We start from the raw sequence: 20477 nt of genomic DNA, 5'->3' as shown, positions 1-20477 counted from the left end.
ATAGTTTCAGAATGTTTTTCTTGGTTAAATATTGTATGGAAGCAATTCTTGGGTCAGGTAGAGTGGACTTGAATCCGGAACAAAGAATTGGATGTATGGCATTATACAGCAAAAACAGTACACCCCATCATTGCCATCATCATCATCACCATCATCATCTACAGCCCCTATCTACAGCCTACATCTTTTCGACGTACCGCGAAGGATTGTGACTTGGTAAGAGTCGACGCCGAAACTCTCGGTTGTATAGGACCAGCCTATCAATTCAACGCCAAGCTGTAGCTGTACTCATCCTCAATGTTTTGAGCCAACCACAAAATAATGCAACTCAACATGATGCACCCATTGCAGACTATGTTGGAGACACCCATTCCCAAGGTTGGGAATCCGTAATCGTGCATCAAAAACTTCAAAATGAAAACCATGAAAGATCCTGCAAGACCTCCCGCCAAGAGAGAAAAACCGAAGAACAAAATGACCCGGGCCGCCCAGGCGTTTCCCTGACCGTCCCCCAAGAATGAGTTCTGGCCATCGCTGAGCAAATTGGACTTCTCAATGGAATTGACGATGAGCATACCTAAAGTGGAGCAGATGAATGGAATCCAGTCGACAAACGTGACGTGGACCACACTTGCATTGACGGTTTTAGAATACACTGCTGCGTCTAACATGGACCAAAATCCGACGGCAAAGAGGGCGCCGGCGGTGTAGATACCAATTGTGCGTAATTTTTTCGACTTTGGAAGGCGAAGCAGCTCCGCATTGAAGCGAAAAAGGTGTCTGGTTTGGTCCATTTGTGGTGTGGTTGTGAATTGGAGGTGCTAGTTGAGGCAATAGATATGTAGGTGTAGGTACAGGTCTTTGGTGGACAGAGAGGAAGATATGTCAGATTAAAAGATTAAACTACTGTTTTAGCGTTGATTCGTGAGTAGAATTTCATGAAGAATTGAATTCGTGCTTAAATTTTTTCAATGTATTAAGAGAATCTCTCCGTCCCAGAATTGTCCAGCTAAAGTGGCTTAGGAGTTTTGGTATGTCAGCCAGACTGTAAAATTAAGATGTCACTGGCTCGAAAACTTACATATGTGCACTGGCCTTGAATAAATAGAGTTGAACTGTTCTCCGAATTTGACTGCTCCGGCATCTGTGGCCATCTGGAATGTATCTATAGGGAATACTTGTCTTATATCAACTCATACACGTTAGTGGTTCCGGTCAATGCACAGCTCGCTAGAATTGAGCCTCCATCGCTTGTAGCAACGTCTATTATGGTGGCATCGCCATCAAGCCGACCCACTATTTTTTTACTCTGGAGATCCCACAATATGAGACCCAACAGGTCAGAACCTGAAGCCACTAAAGGATTCGACGTTTTGGTAATGAAGCACGCTCCGCTGTTGTACTTTTTACTGATGAATGCGCCTTCGGGTCCCAAATATGTCTTCACTACTTTATTACCCATGTAGTCCCATAGACGTATTATCCCATCCAAACTCGAGCTCAAAACGTATTTGCCGTTGGGGGAGAAGAGAATATTTGAGATTGGCAAATTTACAACGTCACTTGTCGATGCAGTTGCCGTACCATGAGAAGTGCTATTGTAGACTAATGTTTTCAAACACTGGCCTGTCTCGGTGTCAAAAAGACGCATTAGTCCATCATGAGAAGCGCTAGCAATCAATGAATCATCTGGTGACAAACTGATACAACTTACAGGATCGGAATGTGCCGATAAAGTGCGAAGACTATTTCCCTGGGCTAGATCCCACACCACTATGGTTTCGTCTGCAGCTCCGCTGACAAGAATGTTGCCCTTGGTGTTGAACTGGAGTGTTGTTACATGATACGTGTGTTTCTTGAGGATCCTCAAACACTTTTGCGTCTCGACGTTCCACAAACGAATTGACAAGTCGTCTGATCCGGATGCCAAAATAGAAGAGTCATTGGGCGAAAATGCAATGGCCGAAACACCTTTCGAATGTCCCGTCAATGTCGCGCAAAGTGTGTTGTCTGTGAGATTGTAGACCCAGATGGTGCCACAAGATGATGCTACCGCTAGTCTTTTGCTGTCGGCAGAAATCTTCACAGTAGTTAGAGAGCCAATGTTTTTACCAGAGATTGTGTACTTGAGTTTGTAAATGGGAGGTTGAGATGTCGCATCATTTGAAGATTCCGGTGATTGAGCGTCAGCTGATAGCCGGGTCTTTTTATGAGATGGCGACTCTGTCAGCTCAGGCATTTTGTTCTTCTTTGGGTGTTGATACTACTGAAAAATGTGGGGGAGATCGTGAATGGGACGCGAAATGACAAATTATTTGAATTTTTGAAATGCAACGTGACAAAGATTAATGAATTTCTGACATGTGGTTTATCAGATACAAAGAGGTTTGATGTTGTCACCTCATTTCGTTCATTGTGTTCTTGTGTTCATAACTATCTGGGGCTAGAATTCCATATATGACGACTGGTGAATGATGCGAAGCATTGTTTCTATAGTATAAATTAATGTCTTGATTTAGGTCAATTACCTAAAATAATGCTAGGTTGCTTGTTGCCTCTTTCTGTGTAATTAGGATCTTCGAGAAGAGCTCTCGATCCACGAAGAGAGTAAGCTTCTCTCAACCTCATCCATAGGCAGGTTGCCTGATGAGGATCTGGATACTTTTTTGTCGTTACTGTTAGCTGCTAGTGATGACGGAAGAAAGGAGCGTGAGAGGTGAGATCCATTGAGCTCTGCTTGTTTTTTGCTTAACTCCTTGAGAATATTTTTGATATGCTGACCCACCAAAAGTTTTGTTTGAGCATTGTCTAAGCTTTGCACTGGAACGAAAAGGTTGAGCATTTGGTCATTTAACGAAGCCAATTGTGAATGCTGGTATGGCAGCAATTTTGTTCTTTGATCCAACTTAAAAAGACTCTTGTCGAGAATTTTTTGGTATTCACTTTTCATCAGTTGAAGCTTCTGTGCTGAGTAGCCCTTGGGGGTGTATGGATAAGAGGGTGAGTCCAGTCGATCCAGCGGCTGTCTCAGGCTTGGGGGCGTAAGCACCGAAAGATCTCTATTATCTTCCTTAATGGTGCTGAAATCGAATTGAATTGTTTTTGTGTTTCTGTGATCATCCGCTAGGGGTCTGGTTTTGTGAAACTTGGATAGATCTGTCTTAATATGTTGACCAGTTCGTGCGGCAATAAACTTTTGTAGAAGTGAATGTACACCGGATCCTTCTTGACTCTTTATGAACTCATGATTAAGTAGAAACTTAGCAGTAGGTCGCTTAGCAGGGTCTACGGTCATGCATTGGTTCAAGAAATCGCGAAGTGAGGGCAGGAACACAGCCAAGGATTCACTGTCAACGGCATTCCAGAAATCAGAATCTTTCTCAAAGCCAGAAATTATTCTAAGCGCCTGCATTGGCGAGTAGCGATCCTGTAATGGGGGCTTTCCCGTGCACATCTCAAACACACAGCATCCTAGCGACCAGATGTCGGCTTGGAGATTATGGCCACCTGAGCTGTTGACGATGATTTCGGGAGCCATCCAGTAAGGCGTTCCAACTGTTGTGTTTCTCCTCGAGTATGAGGAGAATAGCTGAGTGGATACACCGAAATCGGTCAACTTCACGCGTCCGTCCAGCGTCAACAATATGTTTTGCGATTTGAGATCCCTGTGAATCTTTCCCTGATTATGCAAGTAATCCAAAGCGAGCAGGATTTGTTTTGCAATGTCTGCGATGAGTCTCTCATCCGTAATCGGTCCCTCATGTAGCAAGTCATAGAGCAGTCCACCATCCACAAACTCCATCACCACCCAAAGCTTGGATCCATTAACAACGCAGCCAAGATACGCAGTGATGTTCGGCAGTCTGCACTCGGAGAGAATTTGTATTTCCCGGCTCACTTCATAGATATCGGCCAGCTCATGGTCCAAGTCTATTTCCTTGACGGCCACTTCTTTTCCTGATTCGACGACTAATGCACGGTACACCACGCCAAACCCCCCTCTTCCAACTTCTTCGCAAATCTGAAGCTGGGCTGGGCTGGTTATTCGGGACATCTACTGTGATCTGGTGAATTGGCGGGTATAGGCGGAGGAGAAGAGTAGTTTGAAGCGAAAGTGGGATATGAATTTATTTGTTTATTGAAAACGGTATCGAGGGGAGCACTTCTGTACCTCGGCCAGTGCATCAACTGCGTGTTTGAAATGGCTGCAAATCAGTCAGTAGTAAGTAGATTATGATATGGGGAATCAGGTGGGAACACAAAAGAAGTGGTCTTCCCAATTTGCGGTTTCTATTTTTTATGGCTAAAAGCCAGACTGAAGAAAAAAAATTTCAAAAAGGTTTTTTTTCGCGTTTTCTAGCATTGCCAATTGGCAGTTAATGGCAATCTTCAGTCCCACTTCAAGTTCCTGCAATTTAATCCTCAAACTGATCTCTATTACAAGACTCTATCAAAAAGATCTACATAAATAAACAATACTTGGTATATATATACTTATATATTTGTGTCATTAAGAATTGCTCAAAAGCTAATACAATTCTGGGTTCTGCACTTTTTCCTTTCCTTTGATACTGCTTGGATTCTCTCCACAACTGACGCTTCTAACTCCAATCGGTGGTTTAGACTTGGAGTGTTCGTTTGAAACAGACTTTTTTGCATTCATCCAGTCACCACTGCGAATTAGATATCTACACTCTTTATGCTTCTACGAAACCTCAGCTTGAAGCCAAGACTACAGTCATTCAATAGCTGCTGCGTACAGCTCAGTCTACTACGTTTCAAACAACAAAATGCCTTCAATGATCGGGTTCTTGCAAACACTCTTCGTTCCAGTAAGTCGCAGCCAGATAACGAGTATGTGCGTTGCACCACTTACGATAAAGATGGGAACATAGTGTTTTTCGGAAAGAGCTTCAAAAAGCTGGAGTTCATGCGGAAATACGATGTTGCACCAAGAGATCTACGTAAAATGATCCGCTCGCATACAAACCATGCCCCCGGAGTAGGCGGAATCCATGTTGATTTCGTGCCGCTGTTTCTGACCCGTAATAATTGCATCATGCTCAATCTACTCAATATCAGAGCATTGATAAAATGCGATTCCTTGGTCGTATTCGACTATTCTCTGAGCTCCAGTGCGCGCCTGCGAGAGCTGTATTCCCATAATTCGTTCCTCACTGATTTGTCGACCCGCTTGAAATCCACTCATCCTGAAGCTGCTTTACTTCCCTACGAGTTTCGAGCATTAGAAGCTATTTTGGTGGACGTGACTTCGAATTTGGCTACTGAGATGAATGTACACCAAACTGTTGTGCAGAATATTTTGGCGAGTCTTGAAGTCTCAATCGAAAGATCCAAGCTACGGTACTTGCTTATCCAGCTGAAAAAATTGGGCCAGTTCCATCAAAAGGTAAAACTCATCAATGACCTCTTGCACGACCTCCTTAATTCTGACGAGGAACTCAACGAGCTATACCTAACCGAGATTAAACAGGGCCTCTATAGACAGTCGTACAACCATCAAGAGGTGGAACTTCTTCTCGAATCCTACTATGCAACAATTGATGAAATTATTCAGACGGTTGAAAATCTTACGTCTCAGATTAAGACCTCCGAGGAACTTATCCGATTTGTTCTTGATGCAAACAGAAATGAACTCATGCTACTTGGTCTTAAATTCTCCATCGGATTGTTGTCGATGGGTATAACGATGTACATTGCTGCATTGTATGGAATGAACTTGGAAAATTTCATTGAAGAGTCTGATGGAGGCTTCGAGTTCATAGTTGTGCTTGGCTCGATTTCCTTGCTTCTACTCTTCATTTTCTGTGCAAAGCAGCTTAACAAGCTCCAAAAAGTCACCATGAGTGGAACTAATAAGCGTCTGGCAATCAAGAATGGCCTACGAGAAGATCATTGATCTTTGTACTTTCCAATGAAAAGATATATGTATTGAATAATGCTCAATATTGTATAAATGCAATGTATGTCCCAATCCAGACCTATTTTTTATGGTGATTTGAATTCAGAAGTGGCCAGTTGATCATTCAGCTTTCCAAATCTATGGACTGGTGAAGAGCTTGGCGATGGGCGAGGAGTGGTGCCAGTTCTGAAAGGCCTTAAAGAGAAGTTGTCTCCATCGGCTACTCCTAACCTTTTCGGTGTTTTAGGAAGAGTTTGAGTGGATGATTTCACAGATTCTTTCTTCTTTGGTGTCAGTAATGTAAGTTCAACCGATGGAATTTGACCTTCGCTATTTAGTGATGTAGATCGAGCCCTAGCTCCATTTAGCTGTTGATCGAACAAAAATCTTTGCTGTTCCTGGCGCTGCGCGTAGTGCTCCTCTGACACAATGAGATGTTCCTCAAGTTTTGAGATCGTGCCATTGTTAAATAAGTCAAGAAGAATTGCATTGTATACTTGCAAAGGAGGCTTGAAACCAGCTGAGTGCTTGAGGACTGAGGGTCTCATAATTAAATGGAGGAATGGGACAGCGCCAACTGATGACATCGAGTTAAGCCTTTCAACTGTGCTTTTGATCGAATTTGACTCGGTTGAATCATTATGAGTCTCGAGATCAGTAGACAATACCTTTCTCATGTGATGTAATATACGTATTAGAGAGCTCAAATTGCTTCTCGGAATTGTACCAAGTATCTTCACCAATTCATTTTCACTAGTCTCGTTTTCGCTCAATTTGTAATGTTTGATCAATGAGTCGAAAACTGTGGAAGGAATAACAGAGTCGCTCACTTCTAGAAGCCAATGCTTAAAAAAGTTGATTAGTCTCCGCAAAGTGAGATTTCTCATTTTCTCTAGAATGGTTTGGAGTATCGTGAAGTCCAGATCAATCGTAGAGATACTTTTTGCATTACCCTTTTGTGAGAGTTCTTGTATCACCGAAAGCACCCCATCCTTTACCAACCAAGCATCCTGATGATTGATAGGTGAGAACCATTCCTCCTTCAATTCATCCGTCGAAGAAGAGTCAAGATATCTTAGTATCTCATACAAGAAGAAGGGCATCGACCTTTCGAGAAGGTTTGTTGTTGGCTCGGGGGCCTTTGCAACGCTCAATTGCAAAGGAATATCCTTATAGAGGTTGAAATTTAATTTGATGTTTTGGAAGTTGGTATTCAACAGGGTGATACTGTTTGTCCCAGAAGAAGCAGAGTCTGACAAAAGAAGTGACGGGAAATAGATACCGGAGCCGAAGTTCTGACAAGTTTTGGTTAGCTCAAGTTGGCTAATGTTTGGCATAATTGGATCAAGAGAAATCTTCTCATCAAAGGCTCGAGACAGTTGTTCTAAGGCTTTTGAAAGTTCCCTCCCTAATTTCTGGAGAACATTTAGACTGGTAAGAATGGTCTGGATTTTTGATTTCTCGAACTGTTCCATTCTTGATGCCACTTCAAAAATGAGCATTTCAAGCTTATGCTTCTGTAATTGTAGAGAATCGTAGGCTTCATTATAAGAAACTTCGGCTTCCGCAAGAGCTTCTTCAGAGAACTTTTGTTTACCTAGCGATGATGTAACTGATTTCAAAACCCCGCTAAAAGTCTTAGATGTTGATACTGCCATTGTACTGAAAGCCTCATCTAGTTTTACTTTGGTGAGCTGGGAATTGCTCTCCTCGATTTGCTTGGATTCATGCTCATTCAATTGAGCGATCTCAAGAGCGGCACTTGACCACTCGAACCACATACCTTCGCTCTTGAAGCGCTTGGCAAAGAACCCCGTACCAACAATGAGTTTTAGGTTTGAAAGATCTTGTCCAAATTTCTCAATGTTGGCGCGAGTGGGTGCGAAACCTTTGAGCCGGGATGTTCGAAGGCCCTCCGATAAATCTTCGCTTCTAAAGATTTCATCGCGATAGCCAGGGAGGTGTATTTTGCGCTGACTTGTGGGAACTGACAATATCAAGGACCGGATGAAGCTTGCAAAGTCGGTTTCTTGGTCGAAGCGAGCACTACCACCTAAAACAAGAGGTAGCTCGATGTCATGTAGTTCCAAGAGCAGAGAAGGGGCTTCTTGTTGGCCCTGTGTGTCTACATATGAGTCGTTGGCCACAGATACGTCTGCAACACTAACATCTTCTGAGTTCGTAGACTCCTCGGTGATCAGCTCATTCACCAGAGTTGATCCCTGGAATTCCCCTAACCGTGCAATTGTATTGTATTCGGATTTCACTGTTTCAAGGGCATTGAACTGAGCTTCGTACTCAGCGACCAGGTCAGACAATGCATTTATAGACGCCTTTACAACGGGCTCATTCTGTTTCAAAAAAGCCGTCAATGGCTCCAAAATCTGTGTCTCGATTTTCGCAGCCATGTCTTTGTAGTGCTGCAGCTCAGCAGCACTTTGCTGTGTAAATTGTCGGTATACCAGATCTAGATCCAATTCTTCTACTGCCTCTTGTGTGATCCGACCGGAAATTTTGCGGACACCACTGACTTGCCGCTGCCCGCGAGACAGTCTGAACGCGCTATCGAACGGATAAGACGATTGAGCCAATCCATCCAAGGATTCTCCGTTGTTGAGGTGAATCTTCACCTGAGTTAATATGTACTGTCTGAGTTCATGTAGTTGGCCCAACGACAATCGCAGCTGACGGGCTAGCTTTCCTATACCGGTGGAGTAGTCTGGCGACCAGTAGGAATTGGCAAATAGGGGAGTCGCCATACTATTGACTATTATGGCTTTAGATAATGTGACAATGGATCGGATGCAAATGGTGGAGGGGGATGCATATAGCCAACTCCAAACATCTATGTGCCAGACACAGTCGGTAGGTAGAGCAGAGGTGCCTAACTCCTATGCGAAACGCAAGTGTAGTGGAATGAAATAAATTCAATTATCTATGTGCAAGAGGTATTAAGCCACGCTCCGTAAGTTCTTTCTCGAGTTCTTCCTCAAAGCCGTTCTCGATTTTATGCAACATTCTCGAATCATTAGATGTACCAATGCTTCTGTTATTACTTCGCTGGTACTTGGCAATGATTTTCTCAGGAATCTCACTCACCACGGGCTCCAACCCAATGGATGAGGCCAAAGCTGCAGCATTCGAGTGTGCATTTCTTTGGTTGCAAAGTTCCAGTTTTAGAGATTCCCAAGATTCCTGTTCAGCTAGAGAGAGCATTTTCCATGGCATAGGAGCTGTGGTTTTATGCTTTTTGTTCGAATAAATTATAACCGCCTCAAATTCGGTCAACAGATTTTTCGTGATCCGTTTGAGCATACGGTATCGCTCGTCAAGGCCGCCTTGCGGTGTGTGGTAGGGATTCTTTTTCAGGCTGCATTTCGAGCCATTCTGATCTGAGTCAATATCGGCAATAGGTAGCTTCAAAATTTTTGTTGCATCATGTATGATACCGCGCAAAATAAACCCTAGTTTTTCGCAGCGGAATGTTTTCCTTTCAGAGCATATGCCTTTTATGAGTGCAATGAATACCTCAGGTGATTTAGCTAGTTCTTCCCGTGAATAAATGCAGAGTAGGTGAAAAAAAGATGCTGAAATCTCTTTATTTTCAAAGAGTGCGCGGGCAATTTGAATGAATGACAATTGATCCATGCGGATGTCCTTAGCAAGTCCATCCATCGCATTTTGCAAATCCAGGTCATTTTTTGCGTTTACAATTTGGTGGTATAGAACCCGCTCCGCTAAACGGGGGTTTTCTCTCCACTTAGGTCTGCGAAGCTCGTCTTCCACGAACTTCACAACTTGTTGCGTATCGCGACTAGTGAGACAATAATCCGTGAGTATTCTGATACACATATTGTCCGAGATTGGAAGATTGATCACCAGGATCTTATTGATTAACAGCTCTTTGAAAAAAATGTTATCAATACAGTCGTAGACTCTGTTCCAAGTTGTGAGATTAATCTGCAAGCCCATTTTTTTGGCAAGATCAAGATAATTGATTACAACTTGATATGTGCTGACAAGCGAGCGACTTTTGTTGTGCATTCTGCAGATCTTTAAGAGTTCATTGAGTGTGCGGAGATTAGGTTCATGGCCATCCTTTGCCATTACCAAGAGAAGACCGCGAGCAAAAACGTTCTGGAACTTCAAGTATCCAAAATATGCAATTAGGTAGTTGTATGTTTCCACTGAGCGGAAGGGCTTGAATTTCTCATTATCCAAGTGATGCGTAGAAAGCAATATATCTGGGATGATACCACTAGTCATCGAAGATGAGTTGCGATATGGGAAGGTAGTATGAGTGAGAGTGTAGATGTATTTCTGGAACTTGTCCTTGGTCAAAGGGTCTGGGATGGGCGGGATCTCTGAGAATGAATATCTTGGCACATCAGAATATTGATTGGATAGATAATCTGTATTCTCCGACTCTAGCACACTTATAAGAGTGTTCGGATCGTTAATCGTATCGGCGTCTTTGAGATGAGCCGGAGTCATGTCAACCAAAAAGTCAAGCATTTTGGTGAATATAGTTCTTTCGTTGAGGTAGGTGTTGAAATGACCAATTTTGTCTCTTCTCAGTTTGGCTGCTAGATTAGCTTCTGCCTGACTAGCATTGTAGGGAGTCGGGTTCTCATCATAGATTTTCAACAGAGGCATATTTAGTGGGTCGAAGAACTTTTGAAATCGCCGCTTTGTGATCATCAGTGCATTTGATCGCACAAGTCGTAGCTTCTCCTTTGACGCTTTTGGAAGTACATTTTTCACTGGCTGTTTGGCACGTACAGCATCTGCCTTTATCAACGGGGCCAGTTGCTTTTGTCGTAGAAGCTGATATTGTTGAACTCTACGTGCGACCCTCGCCAACGCATTTTGAAGGTCGCTCATTTGATCTAGTCAATTTGGAAAACTCGCGATGTGTGAGATCTGGGGTACATCTGAGTATCACGAGATGGAACTCTGCAAAAGGGAAATGGAGTGGAACGAAATGAATTCTTTCTGAATTTGGCTCGAATATCCAATTTGTTTTCTTTGCTTTCTCTCTGGAAGATATCTTGCCCTTTGATATTGTCAGTCATTTTGTGACTTAGTAATTAAGCTTCTACAAACAGATGAAGAGACTCAAAAGTGAATCGTGTTACTCAAATATTATTCCTCAAAATAGCAAGGACTCTATAATCCGGCTCCTGCCACACAAGAAGCTAGGACAACACCCATATGACACAAGACGGAGGAACCTTCTTCCCACTCGCTAATGGTCCAATTCATACCATTTACATGAAGTCATCATCACCAAAGTCATCATAGTCGTCCAAGTCATCCTTCTTGAACCCATCGTTGTTGAAGTTGGCCTTGACAGCAGGCTTGGCCTTCTTCTTACCGGCACCACCTGTGGCAGTTCCTCCAGATTTCAGCAAACGTGCTTGTCTCTCTTGTCTCTCCTTGTCCTTTTGCACCACATTCAATGTGGAGATGCACTTTCTCAAGGTCTCCACAGACAATGGCTGCACAAGGTCACGGATCAAGTCAATGGCCAAACTAGAAGAGTAGTTCATCAAGGAGTCTTCAGCCAAACCAGTCAAGATAGGACCCAAAGTCTTACGCAATTTCTCAAACTCTGCCTTGTTAACAGGCTGGAAGAGTGGGTGCTCGTCCAATGGAGTGTCCTTGTTGAAGGCAGCCTTCTTTGGGGCAGCTTGCAGCTCTTTGGGGTGAGCGATCAAAGCATCCTCCAACTTGTCGTTGGCGACACCTAAGCCACCGAATAAGTCAGCAGCATTGTTCAAGTCAGCCACCATCTCAGCCTTTCTCAACATTTCCTTACGAGTCTCCTCATCCACAAGGTCAATGTCCAAAAGAGCCTGGGGACCCTTGCCCGCTAGCTTCTTTGCCTTGGCCTCGTCTTGCTTTTTCTTCAACTCGGCCTTCTTCTTGTCATCGGCGGCCTTTTTCTTCTTGGCCTCTTCCTCCTCGTCGATATCCCAGGAGTCCACGACTGGATCATCCTCAGCCTCATCCTCCCAAGAGGCACCGGCGTGTGTTGGTTTCGTGTCGAAATCTTCGTCGTCCCAGGACATTTTGATTAATAGGAAAGTATGTGCTTTTTTGCTTAAATTACTGTCGCGCGAGTCGGGAGCATCTTGCCTTTGAGGTTTGTGCAGTCTACCACAAAAGAGAACCAAGTGAATTCTAAGGAGGGCGATATGGAAAATCAATCGGCCGAAGTGATTATTAACCCTGTAATGTAATTTTATTTTAAAAGTTGTTTGCGCTACCAAAACTTCGCTACATTTCAATCAATTTTTTTAATCCTCTGTGCCTCGATGGGCATCGGATTGACACAGAGTGATCTGCGAGAGCAGCAAAGATTGTCGCTAATACTATCAACGAAGGCAGAAGTTCCGTATCAAACTTGGTTAAACAAGAAGGAACATTTTATGACCTCAGAGGGCATAATAGACTAGCATGAGACCTAGCGATCTCAAACCGATCTATCCAACTCAACGAGCGAAACCTCGAAGAGGTTCGGGGTGAATAACATATTGCTACGACAATTAACACACAAGGTGCTTTGCGAACACAAATCTACGGTTTTGCCCATACACTTATGTAAATGTACGAGCACAAGAGTTTATTCTACGGATTCGAGGTATAGCTTCCAGTCAGATGAAGCCATAGGGGTGATTAAATCGTCGTTCACGTTGCACTAGAAATTAGTATAAGGTCACAAAAAAGAGGTGATTTCAGACAAAAAATAGTAAGGTAGCTGTGTTTTTTCCACACCGACAGAAAGTCTCGAGCCAAATGCACTCTGTTCATCATTATCATTTAGGTATAAACATACATCTTGAAAGATATAGATATCGATGGATTTGAAAATTTGAGTGGAGCGCTCCTCTTTATAGTCGTGGTGCGCGGTTACCCGCCTCAACATTAGGTCTAACCTACCATTTAACAAAACAGAACCCTTTGCATCTAACAATCATTGACGTAATGATGTCGAATTTAATAGAATTCGGCGATTTAATTCTTCCAATTTAGGAAGCATTATTGTGACAATTCTTTTGTGCCACTATGTAAGCCTGATTCCGTATTGGGTTTGAATTACTACCCGTACAACAGTGAACAAATTTTCACCTTTCTCCACAATATCACTTCGTAGTTCCTGCAAAAAATCTACATTGACCCTCCATTTTTCATTTTTCCTGGTCCTCGGGTGTTGTTTGAACTACTATAGTGTTAGTAGTTCGAATTGTTCAAGGTATTTTTTTTTATAATAAAATTCGAAGGCAATCAGAGGTCATTATATTGGCTCTGTTTTTTTTGTCTATTTCGCTACGGATTTATGTATGTGTGTGTGTGTTTCTTTCATGCATGTTTACTGATTATAGATTACCCCAAGTTCACTTCATATCTAAATAGGCATTCACTACACCTCGACAAACAACAAAACAATTAAAACAATATATCAGCAACTCAATTAAGAATACCATGGACAAAAGCAGGTACCGCCAAGAGGTGCAACAAATGATGTTTGTCTCTGGCGAGACAACAGATCCTCCGATCGAAACCACACTGTTGATAGAAGATATAGTCCGCGGGCAAGTCATTGAAATTCTTCTACAGGCGACTAAAACCGCGTCGCTACGCGGAACCAGATCCATAGCACCTGAAGATGTGATTTTTCTCATTCGACACGACAAAGCCAAAGTGATCCGTCTAATAACGTATCTTTCATGGAAAGATGTCAGAAAGAATGCCAAGGATGAAGGCGGAGGAACGGAGTCTCTCATGGAGCAGGAAGCAGGAGCTCCTGCCTCCGGTTCTGGTCAAACAAGCGACCAATCCAAAATGATTACAAGATACAAGAAACTGAAGATCCGTCTACCATGGGAGGTCCAATTCATGTTCAGTGAACAACATTACGATGCTTCGGAGGAAGCTCAAGATGAGGATGAGGAAGAGAAAGCCGCCACTCTTGTTTCACTCAAAAGACTTAAAATGGCAGACGAAAGAACAAAGAACATGACCAAAGAAGAATATGTACATTGGTCAGAATGCAGACAAGCATCATTCACATTTAGAAAGGCTAAGAAGTTTCGGGAATGGGCGCAGATAGCACAGATTTGCGAGACTCGTCCTAATGATGATGTAATAGATATTCTTGGTTTCCTCACGTTTGAAATTGTGTGTTCTATCACTGAAGAAGCTATGGAGATAAAGGCGGCTGAAGAAAGACTTTTCCAACAGTCACTACTGAAGACTGGGAAAGAGGTTGCAAAGCGGAAGCGAAAGTATTTATTCGACAAACCTGACGAATTGGTTAAACCTATACAACCGCATCATGTTGAGGAAGCTTGGAGAAGACTCCAGTCCATGAAATTCGAGCATAAGGCAATACGTTCTTTTGGAGGTGGTATGATCAGATCACAAACCAGAGTCATATAGATGTATGCAATTGGGTTCATCTTTATATACAAAGTTATTCATCTAAATGGTTTTCATAACAGCATCACAATTACCATGAAACCTCCTCCAGTTGAGATATTCTTCAAGAGATTCACCTTGAGATTTCGCCCTTGAAGAGTCTAATTTGAATAGCGAGGTTTGAAAATGGGCCCAATCTCTCGAAATTGGAGCGAGGTCTAGAATAAATGCTGTTTTTGACATACTGTAGCAAGTAGAGTTGTCAGGAAGGCCTTGAACTTCGATATCCTCTACAAATGACTCTGTGGACGACCGGCTTCTTGTTTGAGCTCTAGTACCAAACATGTCCTGTAAAAATCGAGGCATCTTCTTGGCGCGGGAGGATATGAAGTCTATGGTGGATGATTTGATGTGAGAAAAATCACCTTCGCAATCCTGATACGGAATACTCGTGTTACTCATATGCTCTATCGTTTCGCCTATGTTAAGTTCAAAAGGAAGTGTTTGCTGAGTCAAGAGATGAGTTTGATCAATGATATAAATGTCAAGAAGTTCATTTGGGATTGGCTCATGCAACATAGATGAAGGAGTGTTCTTAATGAGAATATCTGATATTGACATTGCTTCGAGTTGAAGTGTAGCTTGCAGCAAATCTTTCAGGGGATGTAAATCTTCGTACTCTCTCGGAACTGTGTTTATCTCCACATATGATCCGTCAGCACCATGTCTACCAGAGCACAAGAGCTGACCTATCATGAGGGATTTTCTGACATCGAAACCAGTCGATGTTATGCTATTGTTTAAAATGAGTTCAAGTACATTCTTTTTTAAAATGCACCCATGCGCAAAGCAGCAAAGCCACAAGTATTGTGACAATGCCTCTCGATCGTTTACCTTCGAGGTGATGATCGAGTCTTGCTCCTCCGCCATTTCCCAAATGCTCTTGGGAATAACAGAGGTGTCACGAACTGTGATCACAATTGGTCGTCTTGAGTAATTAATTACGTCCAGAACGACAGTCCAAAAGTTCTTGTCTTGTTCGAACAAGACATCACAGTCTTCGAAGAGAACAATTCCCTTCTGAAATGTCTTCTCTTCTCGGCTTTTATGGATAATCTGAGTAGTGCAAAATTCTTTCAAGGATGAATGAAGGTCTTTTCTTGACCTTTGCTGGCCACTATTTATTTCATGGACGTATCCATTTAAAGCATTCATAGCAGCGTAAACAGAAGAAGTCTTACACGATCCAACGTCACCTTGGATTATTAGAACTGGCAGGTACACATCTTCCTCTGTATCCTCTCCATCGTCCTCGAAATCGTCTACTATAAAATCACCCATTGGATCGAGCTTTCGTTTTTGTCTGCGCAATTGTTCTCGTTTCTTCACATCTCTGGGAATTCTAGTTGATTGCGTCTTCAATATTTTAAAACTGTTCTCGATCCATTTCTCTAAGTAATACTTTGAGTCCTCGTCCGTGAGTAAGGACTTCGAGTCGGGTGGTTGGAACGCCTGCGGCCAAGGAAGATTTGATTGTACAGAACCACGCTTTGAAATGAATTCTTCATAAATTCGTTTGTGGCTCAAACTATTCGAGGCTAGCGGGGCATTTGTTGATATAATGCTAGGAATACGACAATCTTCAATAAGAGTAGTCGTATATGTGAAAGAAAATTGATGCAGATGATGTAGATTTTGTTTTTTATCAAGAAGCAGATCCATTGATCCTTCAATTGCCAAGGACTCCTGCCCTGGAAAGCGTAAAGGCGCAGAGATATTGAGGCCAAGATTCGCCGTAGTTTTTTCATCAGCTACGACATGCATTTCATTCCTCTTGATTGAGGGCGGCTCCAATCCATTGAGCTTTTGTAGATCGGTGAGTTTTGGTAGCGCATTTTTGGTGGCTGTTTTCATCATCATCGCAAAGACGTTATTGGCATTCTTACCTTTGTCATTACCAGAACTTCGTGTAAACAAAGGATTTAGTGTTCGTTGAATTTCGCGTAATGCCACAATGGGAACCTTTAGTGTCACTATTAGCGATGGTTTTGCGGCAGCAATCTGTCTCTGGGGCTTGATCGCAGCTAATTTGTCGGGGCTGACTTTCAAACACACTTTTAAAGTCCATTCTCCTTTTTTATTTTTGGAACTCTTGGGCCCAAAGGACAGAAACAAATCTCTTGCATTCACCGTCCTAGCCGCTGAGAATCTGTTCTCAAGCAACGCTAGCGAGTCTTTTGACTCGCTTATGATGGTCACATCTTCATCTACGATCAGAGGCTTCTGATGTTTCTGTAAAAGATCAAGAGCAGATACGGACTGTGCAGAGGAATAAACTCGCTTCTCTAGAGCCATGATCTCATCTGTGCGCATAGTGCCCTGAATTGATTTCTCCTGGCTGATTGTTACTGACTCCACAATATCATCGTCAACGAAAGAACTCTGGCCAGACTGTTCAATGGAGTCCTCTCCACTCGTGGATGGCGGGCTCGTTTTCTTTTTTGTGTTTCGCTTAGTCTTTTGCTTTCCAGATAGAAGCATCATTAATCCATTTGGTCGAGATGTATCTTTTTCTCTGAAAGATTCGGCTATATCGCTTGAGCTCGGCTCCTCAGGATAGTAATCTCCGGAACTTGGGCTCGGCGGGAGCTCATCCATCCCCAAGTATTGTTCCAGCCCAGATAGCATGGAGTAGCTAAGTATTGTGACGCGCTATAGTACGCGATATTAGGGTAAGCAGATACCAACAGAACAATAGAAGTTATGATTTGATGGCATAAATTCAATTTAAAAGGAATTGGTTTGTTTCAAATCATTCGAATTAAGTCTTCAGAGTCATTTGTATTTGAATCTATTGTGATGTCACATTCATTATGATTTCATTGAAGTTATCGATACCACAGCAGTGATGCCAATTTTCTGTAGTTTCATTCAATTTGATTAAAGACGATTATTTCGGGCGGCGCGATTTGCTTTGCTTAGATACTGAACTCAAATTTGTGTTCTTCGAATTTTAAGTCCACTTTTGAGTATTCTCCAATTTCTACAATGTCTGTCAAAAATATAGTAATGATTATCACAGTCCAACTTTTGTAAAAGAACGAACAAAAAAAGGTAAATTGAACCAAAAACAACACAATAACAATTGGAATACGAGTCTAAAACCAAAGACTTGAAATTCAAACTGATGAGTTTTTTCCCCACATAATCGTTATCTGATCTCATCTGAGGAACAAACAAGAAGAGGAAACCATGAGCTTTCTGTTCAATCTAAAAGGCAAGGTTTCTAAACCCGTCAAAAAAGCTGGTCTAAATAAGAGCAAAGCGTTCGAGTCGGATGAGCCAAAAAATGAGTCGATAAAAGCCATTGACTCTTTTGACACAAAAAAAGGTGCCATGGCAGGCGAAGTGGCGCTCGGGCACAAAGCTAAACTTGTCATCAAACCAATCAATCAATCTACGAAACTACGAAGAAAATCATCAAAGATCCAGAATGCTCCTGATGGTGAACTAGATGAAGCTACGAGATCACTTCTATCAGGTGAACAAATAGAAGAAATCGGTAGTAGAGTAATTCCGGTCAAAGATGACAGTGACGACGACAATTTTGGAGAAGCAGGTGCAGAAAACACAGCACAAGATTATGAAGATGTGCCTGTTGAAGAGTTCGGAGCTGCTTTGTTGAGAGGGATGGGATGGAAGGGTCCAGATAAGACTTCCACATCAATGCACACTCGTCATCGTCAACGGGGAGCATTGTTAGGAATTGGAGCTAAGCCCGTTGGAAAAGAGCTAGAGCTAGAGCTTCTAGATCGAAAGAATCTTTCGGTGCCCCTAATAAAGAAGGATTGATACATCGATGTTATGCAAATACGTTACTCATTAAAATGCTATGTACTAATCGTAAATCATCATGCCAAAGCTCCCAAGCCGAGAAGGAGCAACTGACTCACGACTGAATGAGACCACATATGAGATCTCTCATCCATAATTCGTTTCTCGTCCAACTTGATCATTCTTGATAAATCGTCATAAATGTCACCGACAATAGCATCAAAAACTCTGGTTTGTGAGATCACATCCAAGTTGTAGAGATCTGAGAGTTTTTCGATGACTGTTGTTTTAATAACGAGTGGCTTTTCGGTATCCAGACCATTGATGTAGGATATTAACGATCGTAAGTTTTGGAGAGTGACGAAAGGGATGGGTGCGGAGGATGCCATGGGGAGAAATTGCGGCAACGTAGCCTTCAAATTCCTGAATTTGACAGTTACATTGACAATCACATAATCGGACTCCTGAAGACTTAGTTTTTCGTCTTCGTGTGGTGCCGAAAAAGTTTCGTATAGAGCTGCAATTGCGCCCTTAAACAAGCCTTCATCATGCTGTGGGCTGGCAGCCGATGGCATCTTTGGCTGAGTCAAATCTTTAATCTCATCCATAATCCATTGAAAGAAGCCACCTGAGGTCATATCCAAGGAAGCCTTCTCGGATTCCAACGCTTCAAAGTCGGGCAATCTTATGTCTGCCACAATTTCTGCCTTTCCGCTTACCAACCAGTTGAATTTCAGCTGTGGATTAGCTTTGCTGAGAGACCCCATGTCAATACCATCAAGCTTGAACCTGACTGTGTTTTCGCTATTTGCGAAAGTCTGGTGCTTATGAATGGTGAACATGGAGTTATTGACCGTGCCAGTAACATTGTTGGCATTGAAAAAGTCTATCAACAAACGATTGCCTCTCAACCTTGGTAAGTCACAGTTGAAAATTGTTATCTTGAATGGAACCACGTCTTCGTTTTCGTAAAGCTCAATCTTCGAGTCATGAATTTTGACATTTGCCAAATTATATTCTGGGTCAAATAATGAGATATGTTTGTCTTGTTTGATGCTCTCCAACTCCAGATAACTATGTTCATTCAAGTCATTCTGCATGTTGTGGGTGTCATTGTAGTTACTAAATGACAATGCCATGGAATTGAAGGTAGGAATTATCTGGTCATTGCGGTCTTGAGGCAGCATGTCATTGTCCGGAATTTCATGCTTCCGATGGACCTTGGCTTGCATGCCGAAGATCTCCATGTTGTAGATAAGGCCGTTGCCTTCATACCATTTCTTGAAAGACAAGCTGAGATTGAGCAGAGATATTTCTGCAGAAAACAGGAGATTGTCACTTTTGGACGAGGACCGCAGAGAGATCTTGACATTCTTGAATTTCAACATACCGTCCTCGAAAACTGGTAACACATTGCCTTTTTCAAATGCAAAACGGAGACCCAACCCATGAGAGAGAACTGTACCCGCCAATTCTCCAATGAGGCTCTTGTCTTGGTTTTTCACTTTTGGGCGCTCTGTTTGCTCCGATTCATCATCCGCACCAGTTGTAGCAGACTTCAAGGACTCCCAAAACTTATCCATGGTGTCGAGAAAATACATAGCTACGAAGCCGAATGTAGTGGTACCCAAGATAATCCACAAGAGGTTACCCATTACCAACCATGAAGCAAATGCAGATAGATCGTCCATGGTCAAGGACCTATCATTACGTGTGAGAGGCCATTTGATGTGAACCCATAAGCGGGAAATCAGAGACGAGCTCTGTGCAAGCAATGACTTCTTTGTGATCTTCAGAATTTTGAGTGGATCAGGCTTTTTGTGTTCCTCGGCAGATCTAGGACTGCAAAAGAACAGACGCCGGCCTAGAAGGAGCGACGCTGCAGAGATACGGCAAATCGGGACGATTCCCGGTCTGGCAAGCTGTGCCAAATGCCGGGAGATCATACCCTGCGACACATTTCGAAGCATTGAACTTGAGGAGGTGCACTGAAGAGAAGCTGGTCCCTGATAAAAAATTGCGCGCAAGCTATAGGCTGGGGTAGATGCGAGACAGGCACCGGCGCCTCCGGGGATAGAAGGGGGCAACACCCAGTTTTAAATAGAATCAGAAATGACTCGCAATTTTAAAGGAGATTTTAAATTATCAATCTATTTGGAGCACCTGCCATCGAGCTTGGGACTCCATTTTCTTGCTTTTGTGAATTAATTAGGTCATGTGAGCCTTAGATAAAGAAGGATGTTATCCGATAAGCGATTAAAGAAAGAATTTTCGAATCAAAGAAGCATTTGTATTT

General features: G+C 42.6%; 11 protein-coding genes across 11 annotated transcripts; 3 read left to right on the top strand and 8 right to left on the bottom strand.

Annotated features, from left to right (window-relative positions):
* Nucleotides 1-260: 260 nt before the first annotated feature.
* Nucleotides 261-794, bottom strand: PUMCH_005017 (uncharacterized protein; the record flags this gene model as incomplete). Its single annotated transcript, XM_063023929.1, has 1 exon — nt 261-794. The coding sequence occupies one exon, from the start codon at nt 792-794 to the stop codon at nt 261-263; it is 534 nt and encodes a 177-aa protein (XP_062879999.1).
* A 389-nt stretch (nt 795-1183) lies between these two features.
* On the bottom strand, nt 1184-2239 carry PUMCH_005016 (uncharacterized protein; the record flags this gene model as incomplete). Its single annotated transcript, XM_063023928.1, has 1 exon — nt 1184-2239. The coding sequence occupies one exon, from the start codon at nt 2237-2239 to the stop codon at nt 1184-1186; it is 1056 nt and encodes a 351-aa protein (XP_062879998.1).
* Nucleotides 2240-2569: 330 nt separating this feature from the next.
* PUMCH_005015 (uncharacterized protein) lies at nt 2570-4054 on the bottom strand (the record flags this gene model as incomplete). The annotated part of the gene is made up of 1 exon (XM_063023927.1): nt 2570-4054. The coding sequence occupies one exon, from the start codon at nt 4052-4054 to the stop codon at nt 2570-2572; it is 1485 nt and encodes a 494-aa protein (XP_062879997.1).
* Nucleotides 4055-4699: 645 nt separating this feature from the next.
* On the top strand, nt 4700-5920 carry PUMCH_005014 (uncharacterized protein; the record flags this gene model as incomplete). The annotated part of the gene is made up of 1 exon (XM_063023926.1): nt 4700-5920. The coding sequence occupies one exon, from the start codon at nt 4700-4702 to the stop codon at nt 5918-5920; it is 1221 nt and encodes a 406-aa protein (XP_062879996.1).
* An 89-nt stretch (nt 5921-6009) lies between these two features.
* PUMCH_005013 (uncharacterized protein) lies at nt 6010-8682 on the bottom strand (the record flags this gene model as incomplete). The annotated part of the gene is made up of 1 exon (XM_063023925.1): nt 6010-8682. One exon carries the CDS (start codon nt 8680-8682, stop codon nt 6010-6012), a length of 2673 nt encoding a protein of 890 aa, XP_062879995.1.
* A 172-nt stretch (nt 8683-8854) lies between these two features.
* Nucleotides 8855-10807, bottom strand: PUMCH_005012 (uncharacterized protein; the record flags this gene model as incomplete). The annotated part of the gene is made up of 1 exon (XM_063023924.1): nt 8855-10807. The coding sequence occupies one exon, from the start codon at nt 10805-10807 to the stop codon at nt 8855-8857; it is 1953 nt and encodes a 650-aa protein (XP_062879994.1).
* Nucleotides 10808-11193: 386 nt separating this feature from the next.
* Nucleotides 11194-11997, bottom strand: PUMCH_005011 (uncharacterized protein; the record flags this gene model as incomplete). Its single annotated transcript, XM_063023923.1, has 1 exon — nt 11194-11997. The coding sequence occupies one exon, from the start codon at nt 11995-11997 to the stop codon at nt 11194-11196; it is 804 nt and encodes a 267-aa protein (XP_062879993.1).
* Nucleotides 11998-13411: 1414 nt separating this feature from the next.
* On the top strand, nt 13412-14368 carry PUMCH_005010 (uncharacterized protein; the record flags this gene model as incomplete). The annotated part of the gene is made up of 1 exon (XM_063023922.1): nt 13412-14368. The coding sequence occupies one exon, from the start codon at nt 13412-13414 to the stop codon at nt 14366-14368; it is 957 nt and encodes a 318-aa protein (XP_062879992.1).
* Nucleotides 14369-14410: 42 nt separating this feature from the next.
* On the bottom strand, nt 14411-17035 carry PUMCH_005009 (uncharacterized protein; the record flags this gene model as incomplete). Its single annotated transcript, XM_063023921.1, has 1 exon — nt 14411-17035. One exon carries the CDS (start codon nt 17033-17035, stop codon nt 14411-14413), a length of 2625 nt encoding a protein of 874 aa, XP_062879991.1.
* A 564-nt stretch (nt 17036-17599) lies between these two features.
* On the top strand, nt 17600-18199 carry PUMCH_005008 (uncharacterized protein; the record flags this gene model as incomplete). The annotated part of the gene is made up of 1 exon (XM_063023920.1): nt 17600-18199. One exon carries the CDS (start codon nt 17600-17602, stop codon nt 18197-18199), a length of 600 nt encoding a protein of 199 aa, XP_062879990.1.
* Nucleotides 18200-18258: 59 nt separating this feature from the next.
* Nucleotides 18259-20151, bottom strand: PUMCH_005007 (uncharacterized protein; the record flags this gene model as incomplete). The annotated part of the gene is made up of 1 exon (XM_063023919.1): nt 18259-20151. The coding sequence occupies one exon, from the start codon at nt 20149-20151 to the stop codon at nt 18259-18261; it is 1893 nt and encodes a 630-aa protein (XP_062879989.1).
* Between the last annotated feature and the right edge of the window lie 326 nt (nt 20152-20477).

Source organism: Australozyma saopauloensis, chromosome 7, assembly GCF_035610405.1.
Source record: "Australozyma saopauloensis chromosome 7, complete sequence".
Lineage (NCBI taxonomy): Eukaryota > Fungi > Ascomycota > Pichiomycetes > Serinales > Metschnikowiaceae > Australozyma > Australozyma saopauloensis.
The sequence above is the reverse complement of the archived record's forward strand: the minus strand, read 5'-3'. Positions and strand labels throughout refer to the sequence as shown.